Here is a 17,657-nt window from a genome sequence, read left to right as displayed (position 1 = left end):
TACTTATTCAATGCAGATTATGTGACATTAACATTAAAATGGTCAGGCATTTGCTTTAACAACCTGCATGTGGAGTTGTTTGAGGATGCGAGAAGGTCATTTCCTTAATGACTTGCATGGAACAGAAATGTAAACTCCTTCTTTATAAGGAGATTTATGGTTTCGGTGAATAGTTTGCACAAAACTTTCCTGGTGCACTTAGCAAGGAGGTCAAGGGCCATGTTCTCTTTCAAGATTCCACCTGAACTGGTAGAGAATGAGACACAATCCAGCAGTGAAGCCTACTCTCTCATTTTCCAACTTGAATTTCACTGTGCTCCCCCATATCGCCATCACTACTGGCTGCATCTTCTCCATCTGCAATCCTATCAGATTTTCTTCATGTCCATCTCAGTTACTATTGTTTCCTGGGCCCACCATGTAGAAAGTGGTGGTAGTGTGTATAATGATCATCAGGAGCCCCCAGTGGATGGAGAGGGCCTTGCAAGTGACCTTCTCTCCCTTCCACATAGCCCCCACTTATCTTTTGTACACTCAAATCTCTTCTGAGGCCTAGAAGGGTGCCATTTCCCTGACTTCCCATGCACCTCTGCTTTCCATCTATCTCTTCTGGATTTTGTGACCAGATGTTGGCGGGCTTCCTCTTGGAGGCCACTGTGACAATCAAATAACCTCCCAGCAGAGAGAAATGAGTCAGGGTTGAGGTCAAGATGGGTGGAATTCTAGCTGAAAGAATAAAATCCAGCCTGATGAGTCAGATACATTCCACACAATGTTGCTAGTAAACAGTCTCAGTATTTAGCAAACCTTTTACCTTCCTATTTTGGTTCGCATATTTGGCAGAAGCCAATTGAATTTACCATTGCTTGAGTATATCTATATGGATTTCAAAAACAAGGTAATTATTGCACCTTGTTGACAGTCTATATCCACACATTGCACAGCAGATCCCACTGGAAGTCAATAGTGTATCTACTTTTACTTTGGGGTGGACATTGCAGCTTAAGTTCCCCAAAACGATTGTGAAATTCCTGTCTATTGTAAGGCTTAAGTAGATTTTTCCCAGTCATTGCAAAGAAAAATGAGCCGGAAAGCAAAAAAGATATGAAATAAAAACACAATATGCTGTCCAAATATGTCCAAAATCCACTAGATTTGCAGGTTAGGAGGATTGACCATTCCGTTACAAAAAATCTTATCTAAAGTTTCAGTTCGATGATCTATCATCAGAGCCGGAATCCGGATGAAAGGTCACAGGCCTGAAATGTTAAACTTTTTATTTCTCTCTCCACGGATGCTGTCTTAGACATGCTGAGTGTTTCCAGCATTTTCTGTTTTCTTGTTAGCCTTTGGGCATCTGCAGTATTCTGCTTTAGTCCAAAAATCATGAGTTACCTGGCCTTGCAACTGAAACTTGAATTATTCATTGGACCAGGTGCAGCTAAATACCGGAAGGTTCTCCAGGAGCTGCAACCCCGCATTGTGGTGGTTGAAGAAGCAGCTGAGGTTCTGGAAGCTCATTTAATAACAACGCTCAGCAGTGCTTGCCAACACCTTATTTTGATTGGGGACCATCAGCAGGTCAGTATAAGTTTCTCCTTCCCCACCGTTAAAGTGGCTGCTTATTTGACGATGTCCTCAATGCTTTGTTCGATCACCTCGCTTTCATTTTCATTCTCACAAACTAGTTTGCGGAGTGGTGGGGGGGGGAGGGAAGTTGAGGGGTCAGGAGGGGAATGGTGCATGGTAGGACGTGAAGCTGTTGGGATCATACACATCTTCAAAGTCACCCTCTGTACCTCTGGAGTTGCACTTGTCTGGGACAGACTTGTACCTAAAGATCTCAGATGCCTTTGCGGATATTGAATTGGTCAAAGACTGATCACATTTATCTGATGAGCAAAGACTAATACAAATATCAATTGGGGCTGGAATATGAACTCATGATGTTGGTTAATAGTTCAACTTTCTGTTGTTGGAATTGTATGTCTCGCTAATTCTTGTTACATTTTTGCGGAAACCTATTCGCTATTAAGAGCCTCACAAGGTAAACAACTATAAGAGCTCACTTTACATGATTACGTTTATTTTAGTCTTGCCAGTGTTCAGGCAATATAAACTGGAATGGCCACCACAATCCAACATTTGGCACTGTAGACTTTCAGTGGGATTACAGCACAGAAAGAGGCTCTTCGGTCCATCGTTTCTATACAGGCCATCAAAGACCTATCCATTCTAATGCCATTTTCGAGCACTTGGTCGATAGCCTTGTATATTGTGGCGTTTCAAGTGCTCATCTAAATGCTTCTTAAATGTGGTGAGGGTTCCCACTTCCACCACCCTTACAGGCAGTGAGTTCCAGATTCCCACCACCCACTGGGTGAAAAAGTTTTCCTTCAAACCCCCTTGCCATAAATCTATGCCACCTTTGTTTTTGACCCCTTCCCTGAGGGAAGTTTAGAACCTTAGTTAGGCCACACTTAGAACCTTAGTTAGACCGCACTTAGAATATAGTGTTCAATCTGGTCGCCACACTACCAGAAGGATGTGGAGGCTTTGGAGAGGATACAGAAAAAATTTACCAGGATGTTGCCTGGTATGGAGGGCATTAGCTATGAGGAGAGGTTGGAGAAACTTGGTTTGTTCTCACTGGAGCGACGGAGGTTGAGGGGAGACCTGATAGAAGTCCACAAGATTATGAGAGGCATAGGTAGAGTGGATAGTCAGAAGCTTTTTCCCAGGGTGGAAGAGTCAATTACTAGGGGGCATAGGTTTAAGGTGCGAGGGGCAAGGTTTAAAGGAGATGTACGAGGCAAATGTTTTACACAGAGAGCAGTGGGTGCCTGGAACTCGTTGCCGGGGGAGGGAGTGGAAGTGGATACGGTAGTGACTTTTAAAGAGCATCTTGACAAGTACATGAAAAGGATGGGAATAGAGGGATATGGTCCCCGGAAGGGTAGGGGGTTTTAGTTAAGTCGGGCAGCATGGTCGGTGCAGGCTTGGAGAGCCGAAGGGCCTGTTCCTGTGCTGTAATTTTCTTTATTCTTAGTTCTTTGAAATGTTTCTTCCTATCTACACTATCTATGTCCCTCCATAACTTTGTACAGCTCAATCAGATCCCACCTCAGCCAAAAGGAAAACAGTCTAGTCTCTCTTCATAGCTGAAATGCTCCAGCCCAGGTAACATCCTGGTGAATCTCTTCTGCACCCTTTCTCGTACAATCACATCCTTCCTATAGTGTGGTGACCAGAGCTGTACACAGTACTCTAGCTGTGGCTTAACAAGTGTTTTATGCATCTCCATTAAAACCTTCCTGCTGTTATATTCTATGCTTCAACGAATACTGACAAGTATGCCCATATGCTTTCTTAACCACCTGATCTACCTGTCCTGTTGCCTTTCAGGATCTTTGGGCATGCACCCCAAGGTCCCCCTGGTCTTCTGTACTTCCTCATGTCCTGCCAATCATTGTGTATTCCCCCTTGCCTTATTCCCAAAATAAGGCATCAGCTCACACTTTTCAGGGTTAAATTCCATTTGCCGTTGTGAACACAGATGCAAAATACTCATTTAATAAGTCACCTACATCTTTCGGCTTCACACACACATTGCCGCTTTAGTCCCTAATGGACCCTACTCTTTCCCTGGTTACCCACTTGCCCTTAATATATCTATAAAACACCTTAGGGTTTTCCTTTATTTTGTCCGTCAGTCTTTTTTCATGCCTTCTGTTCGGTCTCTTAGTTTATTTTTTAAGTATCCCGCTGCACATTCTATACTCCTAGGGCACCCACTATTTTGAGCCCCCGGTATCTGCCATAAGTCTCCTTTTTTTTCCTTATCCAATCCCTTGACATGCAGGGTTCTCTGGACTTGTTGGTCCCACCCTTTTTACCTCGACGGGAGCATGTTTGCTTTCAACTCTCTTTTTCCTTTTTGAATGACTGCCACTGCTCTGATGAGGATTTCCCCACAAGTAGCTGCTCTCAATCCACTTCAGTCAGATCCTGTCTTATCCTATTAAAATCAGCCTTCCCCAATTCAGAATTGTGATTCCCTGCCCCCATCTTTGTCCTTTTCCATAACTACTTTAAATCTTACCAAGTTATGGTCACTATCAACGAAATGCTGATCCTTCTACCACTTGCCCAGCTAATTCCCTAAAACTAGGTCAAGTACCAACCTCTCTCTCTGTAGGACTTCCTACATGCTGGCTCAAAAAGCTCTCCTGGATGCACTTTAAGAATTCAGCTCCCTCTAAGCCATTCATACTTGCCAATCCCAGTTAAGATTGGGGAAGTTGAAATCCTCTATTATTATTACCCTATTTATACACTTTTGTGAGATTTACCTACATATCTGCTCATCTATCTCTCCTCGAATGTTTGAGGCTTATAGTACACTACCAGCAACATGATTGCCCCCTTTTCAGTTTTTAAGCTCTACCTATATGGCCTCAATTGAGGAGCCTGCTAAGATATTATCTCTCCTCACTGCAGTAATTGACTCCTTGCGACACAACCTCCACTTTTACACCTCCCCTTCTCACCTGGAGATTCTCTACCCTACATTAATGAAATGCCAGTCCTGCCCCTCCCTCACCCATTCTCTGTGATAACAATAATATCATACGCCCATGTGTTACTCAATGCCCTCAGTTCATCTGCCTTACCTGTAAGACTCCTTGAGTTAAAATAAATGCCATCAGTCCTGCCATATTTCCTTGTGCCTTAACATGTCTATTCTTGTTCTGCCTTCCAGACTGACTTGTTTTTTTTTCTATATTTGGCTGTGCATCACCCCCTGCTGTTCCTCCACCCTGTAACCCATCCCCCAACACGAACCAACCTCCCTGCAATGATGTTGGACCCATTTTGGTTCAGGTGCAACCGATCCGACTTGTACAGGTCCTGCCTTCCCCAGAAACTGACCCAGGAAACTAAAGCCCTCTCTTCTGCATCATCTCTTCAGCCACATATTCCAAAGAATCCCTATAGTGCAGAAGGAGGCCATTCAGACCATCTAGTCTGCACTAACTCTCCAAAGAGCATGTTATCCAGGCCCAGACCCCTATCCCCATAACCCATGCATTTACCATGTCTAATCCACCTAACCTACACATCTTTGGACACACCTTTGGGGTAATTTAGCATGGCAACAGGAGTAATCCAGAGATTACAACCTTTGAGGTCCTGCTTTACAATCTGCTACCTAGCTCCCTAAATTCTTGCTGCAGGACCTCCTCCCTCTTTGTACCTATGTCGTTGGTACGAATGTGAACCATGACCTCTGATTGTTTACCCTCCCCCTTCTGCAGCCATTTAGCGACATTTCTAACCCTGGCACCAGGGAGGCAGCATGCCATCCTGGAGTCATGCCTGCAGAAATGCCGGTCTGCACCACTCACTATCAGGTCTCCTACCACGATGGCTTTTCCACTCTTACTCCTAGAAAATTCAGGTCAATACTTTCAGCCATGAAGTGACAGTACTTAATTTTTGTGTTTCTTGAGGTTATAACTCCTTCTTCAAATTTGCCAAGCTGCAGACTGTGTGCTTTTGTTGGTGCCCACCCAATGGCTACAATTGAATGTTACTTCATGGGGGAGGTGGTGGTATAGTAGTATTGTCACTGGACTAGTAATCCAGAGACACAAGCCCCAGGACCACCAAAGCAGATGGTGAAATTTGAATTCACCAAAAATCTGGAATTGAAAGCCTATCGATGATCATGACGCCATTGTCAACTGTTGCAAAAACCTATCTGGTTCACTAATGTTCTTTAGGGGAGGAAATCTGCCATCCTTACCTGGCCTGGCCTACATGTGACTCCAGATTCACAGCAATATGGTTGACTCTTAAATGACCTCTAGTGAGCCACTCAGTTGAAGGGCAATTAGGGATAGGCAATAAATGTTGTCCCAGCCAGTGACACCCACAGACCATGATATAAAAATATTTTTAAAATGCTATTTGTGCGTTTGAAACTACAAAGCAATTATTCTTTAAATACTTCCAGCAGCTTTGATGGATGTGGCAGTCTGATTATTGATAATGACCCAATTATGTGAATTTCCTTGTGCTTTCTATGCCCCCTATGTCCAGTTATTAACACATAATGCTTTCCTGACAGCTTCGGCCCAGTGCTACAGTGTACGATCTAGCCAGAAACTTCTACCTGGAAGTGTCTTTATTTGAACGTCTTGTAAAAGTCAACGTTCCATATGTACGACTAGATTATCAGGTGAGAATGGGTGAAATGCATCAGAAGTATTTTGACAGCCTAGTTTCAATGGTGCTGGGGCACAGCTATTGTTTAAGTTAAACTGGTTAAAAGGGTGACATTTTCTGTCATAAAAATAAGCATAAAATTACACAATGTCTGATACTGTTTTCTCAAGAACTGTTTATTTATAATATAGCTGATACAGCCACGCAAGTAATAAACTGCTTGAAAATCTCTCCTGCTGTTACATTAATCCTAAGTGACTGTTAACGTGAAGGAATTTATGATGAGCAAAACCTCCCCAGGCACAAATTCTTTCCTTCTGTCAACAGGTATAAAATGCAGTCTGAGAGATAGCTGAAGTGCATTGAATGATCATTAAAGTTGTCTTGTTCAGAAATTCCCAGTCATTAAGTTCCCACAATTTCCACATCTACAACACATGTTCCAGCCTCGTGCTATAGCAACAGAGTCAGCCGACAAACCCCAAAAACTCAACTGAGGAGCATCACTAACATCAAGGGTGTGATATGTGCTAGTGAGAGTGTGGACCCAGCATATACTGAGGCACTAGTAGACCTACTGTTGGTTGGTTGCTGTTCCAATTTAGCTCATTAAAATGAACGACTTAGGTGGGATATTATTGTGATAGTGTGCTTGTCCATTTGTAAAGTATACTCATTTACATAGAACAGTACAGCACAGAACAGGCCCTTCGGCCCACGATGTTGTGCCGATATATTATGTAAATCGTTTTGTCATAGCAAGTGACACAATCTCACGTTATGGAGCAGCCATCTTAGTTAGTCTGCACAGTGAGCAGCAGTTGTAGAAGTCTCCATTAAGGATCTGTGTTCACCTTCTATGCCTGCCTTCAACTGGGTTTGTATTAGTCTGGAAAGAGTTAGTGCAATATGGTGGCAGCTGTAATGAGCCAACAAAATTGAGAAGAAAACAACATTTAAAAAAGCATGGCTCCTTCTCATTTCTGCAGCCAAAACTCGTAAAGCAACAGTTGCTGCTTAGGCGAATAAAGGGCTGAGATAATGGCAGCAAGATTTCCAGAGATTGACTGGAAAACATTAGACTATTTTCAGACTATTGAAACAGAGGATTCAACAATACTTCCATGATCATGAGGCTCTGAATCCATCGAAGCAAGCTATCAAAGTTAGGATCACCATTGGAAGCGAAGATGTGTGCAAGATTAATAGTTTTGGTCTGTCTGATAATAACCAGATGAATCCAGCCAAGCTATGGAGAAAATTGAAAAGCCATTTTAAGATTAAAGTAAATTTCAGGCTACACCACCACTGGATTTCATTTTTATTTGATTTATTATTGTCACATTAGTATACAGTGAAAAGTATTTTTCTTGCGCACTATACAGGGAAAGCATACTGTACGTAGAGAAGGAAAGGGGTGAAGAATGTGGTGTTACAGTCATAGCCAGGGTGTAGAGAAAGATCAACTTAATGCGAGGTAGGTTTGATGGCAGCAGGGAAAAAGCTGTTTTTGAGTCGGTTGGTACGTGATCTCAGACTTTTGTATCTTTTTCCTGACGGAAGAAGGTGGAAGAGAGTATGCCCAAGGTGCGTAGGGCCCTTGATTATGCTGGCTGCTTTTCCGCGGCAGCAGGAAGTGTAGACAGAGCCAATGGATGGGGCAGAAAGTCAGCAAATGCCTAGGCACCCTCTTGTTTTCCCAGAAGTGGCTAAACCATGAATTGAGGTGTAACTGCTGGTTGGTTGAAAGGAGCTCTGGAAAGCTACACCATCAGGACTGTCGGGGCCTGAAGGAGAGAAGGTTTGAGGAAGTGTGCCCTGCTGATGATAATCATACCCATGAAACTCAAAGGTGAAAGCTGTTGTGGGATAGGACTTCTGACCAACCCTGCATGAATAAAGAACAGCATCTTGTGGAATTGTGTAATTACATAGTGCCATATTTATGTAGGCAGGGATGGAAATGCTTGTACGACTGAGTTAAACATATCTTTGTTGTATCGACTATTTAAAGTGAAATTTACCCTTTTTCTTTGGTGTCATTTGCCCAAGGGAATCGTAACATTACTATTTTCCACTTTTCCAGAACATACCAGCTCTGTAGCCAATATCTCTGCCCTTGCAAACTTCCTCCAACCCCAGGCCATCTCACCTATGAGAACCACTTCTTGCTCCTTTGATGCCTTTCCTTTCGATCGCCTAACTACCCACCTTCCCCTCCTGATCATTATAGTAGTCACATTTTTCAGCCACGATCACTTGGCCAGGATTCAAGCAGATGCTGACATACTGAGAGATTGAGCACAAATCAAGTTTCATGAATGCAAGATACTTAGAATGCTTAAGGGAGTAGCAGACTCCATTAAATCCAAGAAGATATCCATGACTGACTTCAATTCATTTCCCCATGAGTTTAATGTCTATGGAATCTGAGCCAGATTGTATGGGGGAGGTTAACAATCGGGACAAAGTAATAATTCTGCCATTGATATTATGTATTCCAGCATCGCATGAGGCCTGAAATAGCTGCACTTTTGAGTCCTCACATCTATGAACAACTGGAGAATCACCCATCTGTGCTGAATTATGAAAACATCAAGGTTTGAACTGCATTTCTACATTTGTGATTAGACCTTTTTTGAGGGGAATGAAAGGAGTACAAAATGAATAGCATTTAATGGGGTTTCACTCTGATCATTGCAGTAGTTTAGTGATGCCACTGAAACATTTGTGATTATGAAAGCTTTTGTTGACAACAATACTTGCATTTATATGGCCATTTCTCCACAGTCGCTGGGTCAAAATCCTCAAACTCTCCTCCGAGCAGTACTGTGGTGCACCTACACCACATGGATTACAAGAAGTGGGCTCACCAGCACTTTTCTCAAGGACAATTAAAGATGGGCAATAAATAATTAGCGAGGCCCACAGCCTACGTATGAAGAAAATCCCAGTATCTTTAACATAATAAAATGTCCCAAGGCACTTCATAGGAGCATTATAAAGTAAATTTGACACCGTACCACGTAAAGTGAGATTAGGGGAGCTGACCCAAGGTTTCTTCGGAAAGGTAAGCTTTGAGGAGCATCATAAAGAATGAAAGAGGGAGAGAGGGGGTTGGAGAGGTTTAGGGAGGAAATTCCAGAGCTTAGGGTCTGGACAACTGAAGGCATGGCCATCAGTGAAGGAGCAATTAAAATTGAGGGTGATCTTGAAGACAGATTTAAAGAAGCAATATTGTAGGGTTGGAGGAGATTACAGAATAGGTTGAGGCCATGGAAGGATTTGAGAACAAGAACAAGAATTTCAAAAATAGAGGCATTGTTTATCCAGGACCCAACATAGGTTAGTCAATACAAGTGAGATGGACGGGCCTTGGTAAAAGTTACCATGTGAACAAGAGAGATGACATCAAGGTTATGAAGGGTAGCATATGGGAAACTGGCCAAGAATGTGTTGAAATAAATGTAATAAAGTAGCAAGTGTGAAGGCTTCTCATGTTAGTCACTAGAATAACAAAAAATAGCGAAAAAATCTCCCAACCTCATCAGATGTACATCCCTACGTTTAATCCTGCATGCCTCATTCTAAAGCAGCCTGAATAACATAGGTTACAGGTGGCCCAGAAGGAAACATTTCAGATTGAGATTTCAAAAGCGTTGACCTGCATTAGGTCAGCACTGCCTGACAGTACCACCACACTAAAGAAGTCAAGTATTTAATGTTGCCATTACTTCTTTGTGACGCAGTGTATCGAATGGCATTGCCAGTACAGTTTAATTTCATGGGTGAAAATGCACGTCGCATTTTTGGTGGCCAGAACCATTTCGAAATTAAAGGTCTCAAGTCTTTTGCAAAAGTTATGCCAGGCATCCCTGTTAGTTTCATTTGAAATGAGGTCTTCTCAAAGAAGGTTTCCATACTCCCTCAGTAAAACAGATACTTCCAATCTGTCTCTGTATTGTCTGTACCAATGCGTTTTGTGTTTCGCACAAAAGTTAGTTGCGGAATTTGTTGCATCGTCTTGTTTTTCCGTATTTTGTTTTAACTCTCTCTCCTTTCACATAATTTTCTCCACAGGGCATTTCTTCAAACCTGTTCTTTATAGAACACGATTACCCTGAAGAGGAAATCCAGGATGGGAAGAGTCATCAGAACCTGCATGAAGCCGCCTTTGTGGTAGCACTTTGTTACTATCTCATCTGTCAGGATTACCTGCCCTCTCAGATCACCATCCTCACCACCTATACAGGCCAGCTCTTCACGTTGCACAAGATGATGCCATCCAAGAAGTTTGCTGGCGTGAAGGTGCACGTGGTTGACAAATACCAGGGAGAGGAGAATGATATTATTCTGCTTTCACTTGTGAGGAGCAATAAAAAAGGCAATGTGGGATTCTTGCAAATAGCAAACAGGGTCTGTGTGGCGCTCTCCCGAGCCAAGAAAGGTCTTTACTGCATAGGAAACATGAGTATTCTAGCAAATGTTCCTTTGTGGAGCAAGATCATGCATACACTGCGTGAAAAAGCCAATATCGGTCACTCACTGCTGTTGACCTGTCAGAATCACCCAAAAACGATGACCCTGGTGTCCAAAGCAGAAGATTTCAGCAAAGTGCCTGAGGGAGGTTGCAGCCTGCCTTGTGAGTACAGGCTAGACTGTGGCCACGTTTGTACCAGAGCATGCCATCCATACGATATGGAGCACAAGAAATTTAATTGCTTGAAACCCTGTCAGAAAGTACTTTGTAATGATGGACATGGATGTGCAAAGTCCTGCTTCGAGAGATGTGGCAAATGCCAAGTCAAGGTGGATAAAGTGATTCCTCAGTGTGGGCACTTGCAGAAAGTGCCTTGCTTTAAGAACCCAGAAGATTTTGTCTGTAAGGAACCGTGTTCAAAAATCCTGCACTGTGGCCATAAATGTGCTGCAGCTTGTGGAGAAGAGTGTGCAACCTGCGCCATAAAAGTATCAATAACCCTCAAATGTGATCACGTCCAGGAAGTGGAATGTTACATAAAAGAGGCTGCAAAGATCAGCCAATGTGTTCCTTGCAAAGAAAAATGCACAATGCACCTGGAATGTGGCCACAGCTGTCCTGGATCTTGCCACCGTTGCTACGAAGGCCGCTTTCATGAGAGTTGCAAACAGCCTTGCAGGCGGTTGCTAATCTGTTCACACGAGTGCTTGGAACCCTGCACAAACCAGTGCCCACCATGCCAGCGGCGTTGCGAAAACTTATGCAAGCACAGTAAATGTGGCAGGAAGTGCGGGGAGCTGTGCACTCCTTGTGTGGAGCCTTGTGAATGGATCTGTCGGCACTATAGGTGCAATAAGCTCTGCTCAGAGCCATGTGACAGGCCTCCTTGCAATGAGCCATGCAGGAAACTCCTGAAATGTCAGCACCCTTGTGTCGGCCTTTGTGGCGAGCCTTGCCCTAAACTGTGTCGTGTATGCCACACTGCTGAACTCACTGAAATCTTCTTCGGGAATGAAGACGAGCCCGATGCTAGATTTGTTCAACTGGAAGACTGTTGCCATATTTTTGAGGTGACTAGTTTTGACCAGTACATGAATCAGGAGGCAGAAGACAATAACACAGTCATAAAGCTGAAGGATTGTCCAAAGTGCCGAATGCCCATCAGGAAGAATTTGCGCTATGGGACCATAATAAAAAACAGTCTCTGTGAAATTGAAAAAGTCAAGAAGATTGTCCAAGGAGATGCAGAGAAAAATAACCAACTTAGGAAACAGCTGGAGTCTGAACTGAAGAAGCACTCCATTATAGCTGAACAGTTCCCAGTGCAGGATAAAAACCTGTCTTCTGCGCTACAGTCATGTCCCCTGTCATTACAGGGTCTGACTGTTATTGAGAATAAAATTGCATTTCTCTCCAGACTTGCCGAACTTAAACGTCAGAAAATGAGATTAAATATTCTCCTGAAAGCCAAGCTCAATATTAAGTTGCTTGAGTGTTTGATTTGGATAGATAAACCTCGAGGGAGGTTCACAGGGCAGGAGCTTATTGATCTTCAAAGTGAAATTCAGAGGCTAACATTTCTTTCTGATCTTTATGTCCGGTGCAACATGGCATCAGGCAGAAAGCTAGATTCTTCAACGGAACACGATATCGCGTGTGTGCAAGGGATCCTCGAGTGCACAAAAAAGTTCACTGAAGACAACGAGAGGTTTGTTAAAGAGAAAATGAAAACACTGAAGTTGGCTCTACCCGAAACTGGTCTTGCTATATCCGAGGCGGAGAAAGTGTTGATAGTGAAGGCAATGGGCCTTCGCCAAGGTCACTGGTTTAAGTGCCCAAATGGACATGTCTATGTTATCACAGAATGCGGAGGTGCAATGCAAAGAGCGAAATGTCCAGATTGTAATGCAGCAATTGGTGGTATGAACCATGCTTTAGAGAATAGCAATCAAGTGGCTTCAGAAATGGATGGAGCTCAATATTCTGCCTGGTCAGATGTTGCAAACAATATGTTAAATTTTGAAGAACTTTGAAGATTTTTATAAGGTTGATGGGCTGACTATGCTCATTGACTCCTATGCATTGAATCATTGGTGAGGAGAAATCTTGTACTGTTTACATTAACATTTTGGTAGCTTTAGCTGAACACTGAAGATCATGTTGCAACATTTGGACATCAGGCTTAATTTCTGAGGGGCTGCATCCTTCATTTTATCCTAAGCTCATGCAGGAAGAAATGTGTGCGGCTGAATTGTAGCACGGTACCTTCTGGTTTAGTTTCATATATAATGCATCTTAAAACAATTTTATAGAATAGTGGATGATCATTCATGTATTAAAAATGTTTTAACCCTAATTCAGACTGGCATGTTTACAGCCAATCATGCATTTGCAAACCCCAAAATTAGGGAATGGGTGGACCTCCATTATTAGTTGGGCATTCATACAATTCTTCAACAACATTTACTTGCCTATAAAATAGGCCTTTTGTTTTCGTTTGCAAGGTAACTCTCAGTAGTTTACTGCAAAAGAGCCAGAAGCATCTTCTGTTGAGTTAAGAGAAACTTAATTTTGACTTTACTCCTTACCACCCCTCGCACAAATTAATGCCTCTGTCTTTCTAATGGTCTTCCCATTGGTGGTAAGAATTCAGCTATCAATTAAAGCCATGGAAACTCTGCAGCCATTCAGATATTCTCCCACCATACCTTCAGTGAGTCAGCAACAACTGCTGGACACATTGGGGCCTTTCTACCCAAGCATACCTATCACCCTTAGCGGGTTTGGGCTGTGGTAGAGAGGGGACGTAAGGGACCCCCCTGGTAAAGAATAGGCTTGGCGCTGTCTCTCAGTCAGACCCACCGCCTTGGGTGGCTGAGGTAAACCTGGTCAGGTTAGAAGGAGGTGAAGTGGATCCAGCAGTGAAGTAGGCTGGTGAAGGAAGGCTCTGGTCATGGCCTAGTCTCTCAAAGTCAAAAGCCCATTTTCTTTTCCTTGAAGTGGCCTTTTTACAGGCAAGCTTCATCCAGATGCTTTTGACCTTTCCACTGGATGGATATTCCAGCTATAACATTGATATGCATGAGTAGCTACCCTGGTGCATATCAGGGAATGTCTGCTGGCCTCAGCAAGTTTTTTCATTTTTAACAATGGAGGTTCCTGGCAGGTGAAGGTGTGATGGTCAGGAGCACAAATTGACAGGGCCTAGTTTTCTTTCAACAAGTGATGCCTCTGGAAAAGGATCTTCTTTATGAATTTACAGCATTAAAAATTAGAGCTGGGGTAACCAAACGTTGTGGTCTTATGGGATATTTAGGTGTATATTCTCACAGGCTACATGGAGACCTCGAATTTTCACAGGCCTTTCGGGCACATTCTTGGTCTAAATTGCTGGGAGTGTGACTGCTGGCTCAGGAAATAGCCTGGGATGTTAACACATCAGTCCCAGACTTCACTTTGAGCTTCTGTCGACCTTTTTTGGAGCAGAACATCCAACTGTCCCAAGCATGGCCGCATGTTAAAACGATGTGGAGATGCCAGCGTTGGACAAGCTAGTGGCTTGTGCTACCAAAAAAAACCTGCTGGACTTTAACCTGGTGTTGTGAGACTCATGTTAAAATGCCAGGCACAGAAGGAGGAGATTATCATGTGTGGCATTTCGTCCACTCTGGCCTTGGTCACCAGACAGCTGCTAATGCTTAGAAGTAGACACACCAGCCTCACCAGGAGTGTGTGTGTGTGTCTCACATCCGGACCTGCAAAATAAGACTTGCATTACAGGACCTTTATTAGTACATTTTACAGACTAATTGTCAATATTTTATGTGGCCTTATAAGCAGCTGACAAGCAATGCTTTTTGCTCCCACACACTGCATGCCCAAAGAAGATCCTTTGTGGCACATTTTGGCATAGCCTGCACCATGTAAATCAAGGCACCTTATTCTGACCCAAGGCCTCATTGAATTGAGATTCCCAAGAGATGCATCCTGACACTTGACCCAAGAGAAATAGCCCACTATTTTCAAGCCAATCAAGTGTAAAATAAGTAGTCCTATTAAATTGAGAATATTGTAGGCAGCAAATATTTATGGGTCTTAAAGCTAATACTCAAGATCTATCCACCAGATAAGGCAATTATGGCAAGAACGGACCCATCTAAATCTTCCGACGCATAGAATGCAGACAGGACAACCAGTGAATAAGAACAATGAGTGCAAATTGAACTGAGATCTTCGAACTGCTGTGGACTAGGTGGCCAGGGTTTTTAGTATCACAGTTTGGACTCACCCAGAGAATGGATTTCCCTTTTAAAACAGCCACTATCAGGCTGAGTAATCCACTTGGACAGTAACCGGGTTGTAATAATAAATGGTGCAAGTTAAATATTAGAATGGCAAAAATATAGGAAAACAGTTACCTTCTGTCAATGTTGTTCTTGTTTCCAGAATTAAAGGGGGATTTGTTCCCTGAACTTATTATATTGTGGTTTTGTAAATGATTTACAATGTTATTGTTTTAATAGATTCAGTTTATGAAATTTGGCAGTTTTAGTTTTGCCACAGATAATTTTGTTAGAAATCCAAAATCTGTGTGTTTTGGTACATTAATCCGCGAATTACAGAGTGCTGTCTGTCACACACATTCAGTGCATTTTAATAGATTATATGTTCTTAAAAAATACAAAATAAAATGTAATCAATTAATAGTTAAAATGTATTTAATAAAGCTCTCTAAATAAACTAACAAAATGCTGAATGTGTTGATTTTGTTGCATTCTGTATATACTCGTGTAAAAAAGACAAATGTTTGAGCCCCATTCTTGAGGCAAAAAGTTAAGGGATTGACAGTTAAAATGTTCTCAAGGGACTTTGAACTAAAACACATCCACCGAGCACACCAAACATGCCTCGCAAAATAATTCGCAAGGTCATGGGGAAAGTTTAGCAGCTGTTTATTATCTCTCTCTGCTAATGTCATTCCAATTACCTTGTTAAGATTAAGAAAAACAGTTGATGGTTATTAGTTGTCTTTGAGTACATATAAATGGGAGATGGCTGGGATACTGGGTGTAATGGGAGGAGAGTTGTGAGACTGAACTAGTCAATAAACTGTCTCAATAAAGAAAAAGGGTGCGATTGTACCGTCCATTAACACCACACTCCCGCTGCAGCGAAGACGGAAAATTTGGCAACAAACCAAATCTCCATTCACTGCAGCAGGATGGGAAAATTCCACTGGCGTGAACAGTTGGAATATTCCAGCCAAGATCTGTGACTTGGTTTTGACTTCACAAATCGGCTTAGGTCCTATTAACATCTCTGCCTCTTGTGTTTTTATTAAGGACCCTTCTCCAAGCCCCACACTCTGAAAGAGGAAGCGACACCATTGGCTGGACCTGTGGTTTCAATGTTGCTCTGGAGTCGGGGAAGGGGAAGGACAGTGGCATTGGAGAATGTCATGCTAATGGTTTCCAGCCTGCAATCCAAGCCCTGGTGCAGGGGGATTTTTTTAAAAATTCATTCATGGCATGTAGGCATTGCTGGCTAGGCCAGCATTTATTGCCCAACCCTAATTGCCCTTGAGAAGGTGAGCTGTCTTCTTGCACTGTTAGCATGCGTGAGTGTCCAATTGGCATTGCCTGAGTCTCCCCTTCTCTCCCCAGGAAGGCTGAGGGCCATGATTGAGGGCACTAGCCGCGGGCGTTCATTTATTTCAAGGTTGCTCTGGAAGTTGGTCCCTACATCCTGTTTCCACGTGCGCTGCTTATTACTCTTCTCCGATTTGTTAGTTTCTTCCCTGCAAAAATCAAAATGAATTACATTATTCTTTCCTTAATTGACAAGTATGAACTGGATGAATTATGGTATGTGTAACTGTTTTAATGAATAATAAATTGAGGTTTTTGATGTGATTGTAAAGATTATATTTTGTTTCTGATCTTTTGGGCTTTGATCCCTGAAAAAGTAGGTTCAGCTTTACGTGAGATAAATGAAAAACAATGATTTTTGGGCTCAAAATCATGGGGTCAATTTGTGCAGTTGAGTATGTATGATATTTTGGCTGAATACTGGAAGTGGTACAAATGAGGGAACAATAACACCACTGCAGTGAGTTTCATCGTATGATTTGACCATCTTCGTGTCTAAATGATAGATTTATTTTCCACTGGGTTTCCATTTAGTTGCCATTTGACTGTGAGATATTGACCCAGTTGAAATTCAGTGTTGTCACCACCCTTTATTGCATATTAGTACAAAAGTCAAAACTGAAGCATTTGCAACGTTCCTCAGCCAGAAGGGTTGAGCAGATGATCTATTTTGGCCTCTCCCTGATGTCCCCAGCAGCACAGATGCTAGTCTTCAATGAATTTGATTCAGTCCATATGATGTCAAGAAACAGCTGAAGGCACAGGACACGCAAAGATCTTGATAACATTTCAGCAACAATACAGAAGATTTGTGCTCCAGAGATAACCATGTTCCAGAGCCAAGCTACTCCATTGCAGCAACTGGTAACATGGAAAATTGACAAAATACACAGCACAATTCCAACCCAACCATTGACTGTCCCATCAGTCTACTCATGATCATCAGCAAAATGATGGAAGCATCAATGCTTCCAAGGTACAAGATGCTTAGCTTTTTTCATGATTCACTCATGGAATGGCTTCATCGCTGGCTGGGCCAGCATTTGTTGCTCATCGCTAATTGCCCTTGAGTGGCTTCTTTGGCTATTCCAGAGGGTATTTAAGAGTCAACCACATTGCTGTAGATCTGAAGTCACATGTAGCCCAGACCAAGTAAGGATGGCAAATTTCCTTCCCTAAAGGACATTAGTGAATCAGGTGGGTTTTTACAACAATAGACAATGGTTTCATCATTCGACTTTTAAATCCAGATTTTTACTGAATTCAAATTTCACCATCTGGCCTGGTGGGATTTGAAC

At 42.6% G+C, this 17,657-nt stretch overlaps 1 protein-coding gene across 4 annotated transcripts in view; it reads left to right on the top strand.

The window, feature by feature from the left end:
- znfx1 (zinc finger, NFX1-type containing 1) overlaps nt 1-16,611 on the top strand; it is a 55,505-nt gene extending 38,894 nt beyond the window's left edge. For all 4 annotated transcript variants that reach the window (XM_078236414.1, XM_078236415.1, XM_078236416.1 and 1 more), the window contains 4 exons: nt 1,436-1,581; nt 6,134-6,244; nt 8,736-8,831; nt 10,312-16,611. In XM_078236414.1, coding sequence (XP_078092540.1) covers nt 1,436-1,581; nt 6,134-6,244; nt 8,736-8,831; nt 10,312-12,744 — 2,786 coding nt within the window. In that variant the 3' untranslated portion in view covers nt 12,745-16,611. The remainder of the gene's footprint in view (nt 1-1,435; nt 1,582-6,133; nt 6,245-8,735; nt 8,832-10,311) is intronic.
- The last annotated feature ends 1,046 nt before the right edge of the window (nt 16,612-17,657 follow it).

This window comes from Mustelus asterias, chromosome 20, assembly GCF_964213995.1.
Source record: "Mustelus asterias chromosome 20, sMusAst1.hap1.1, whole genome shotgun sequence".
Classification (NCBI taxonomy): Eukaryota; Metazoa; Chordata; class Chondrichthyes; order Carcharhiniformes; family Triakidae; genus Mustelus; species Mustelus asterias.
The sequence above is the reverse complement of the archived record's forward strand: the minus strand, read 5'-3'. Positions and strand labels throughout refer to the sequence as shown.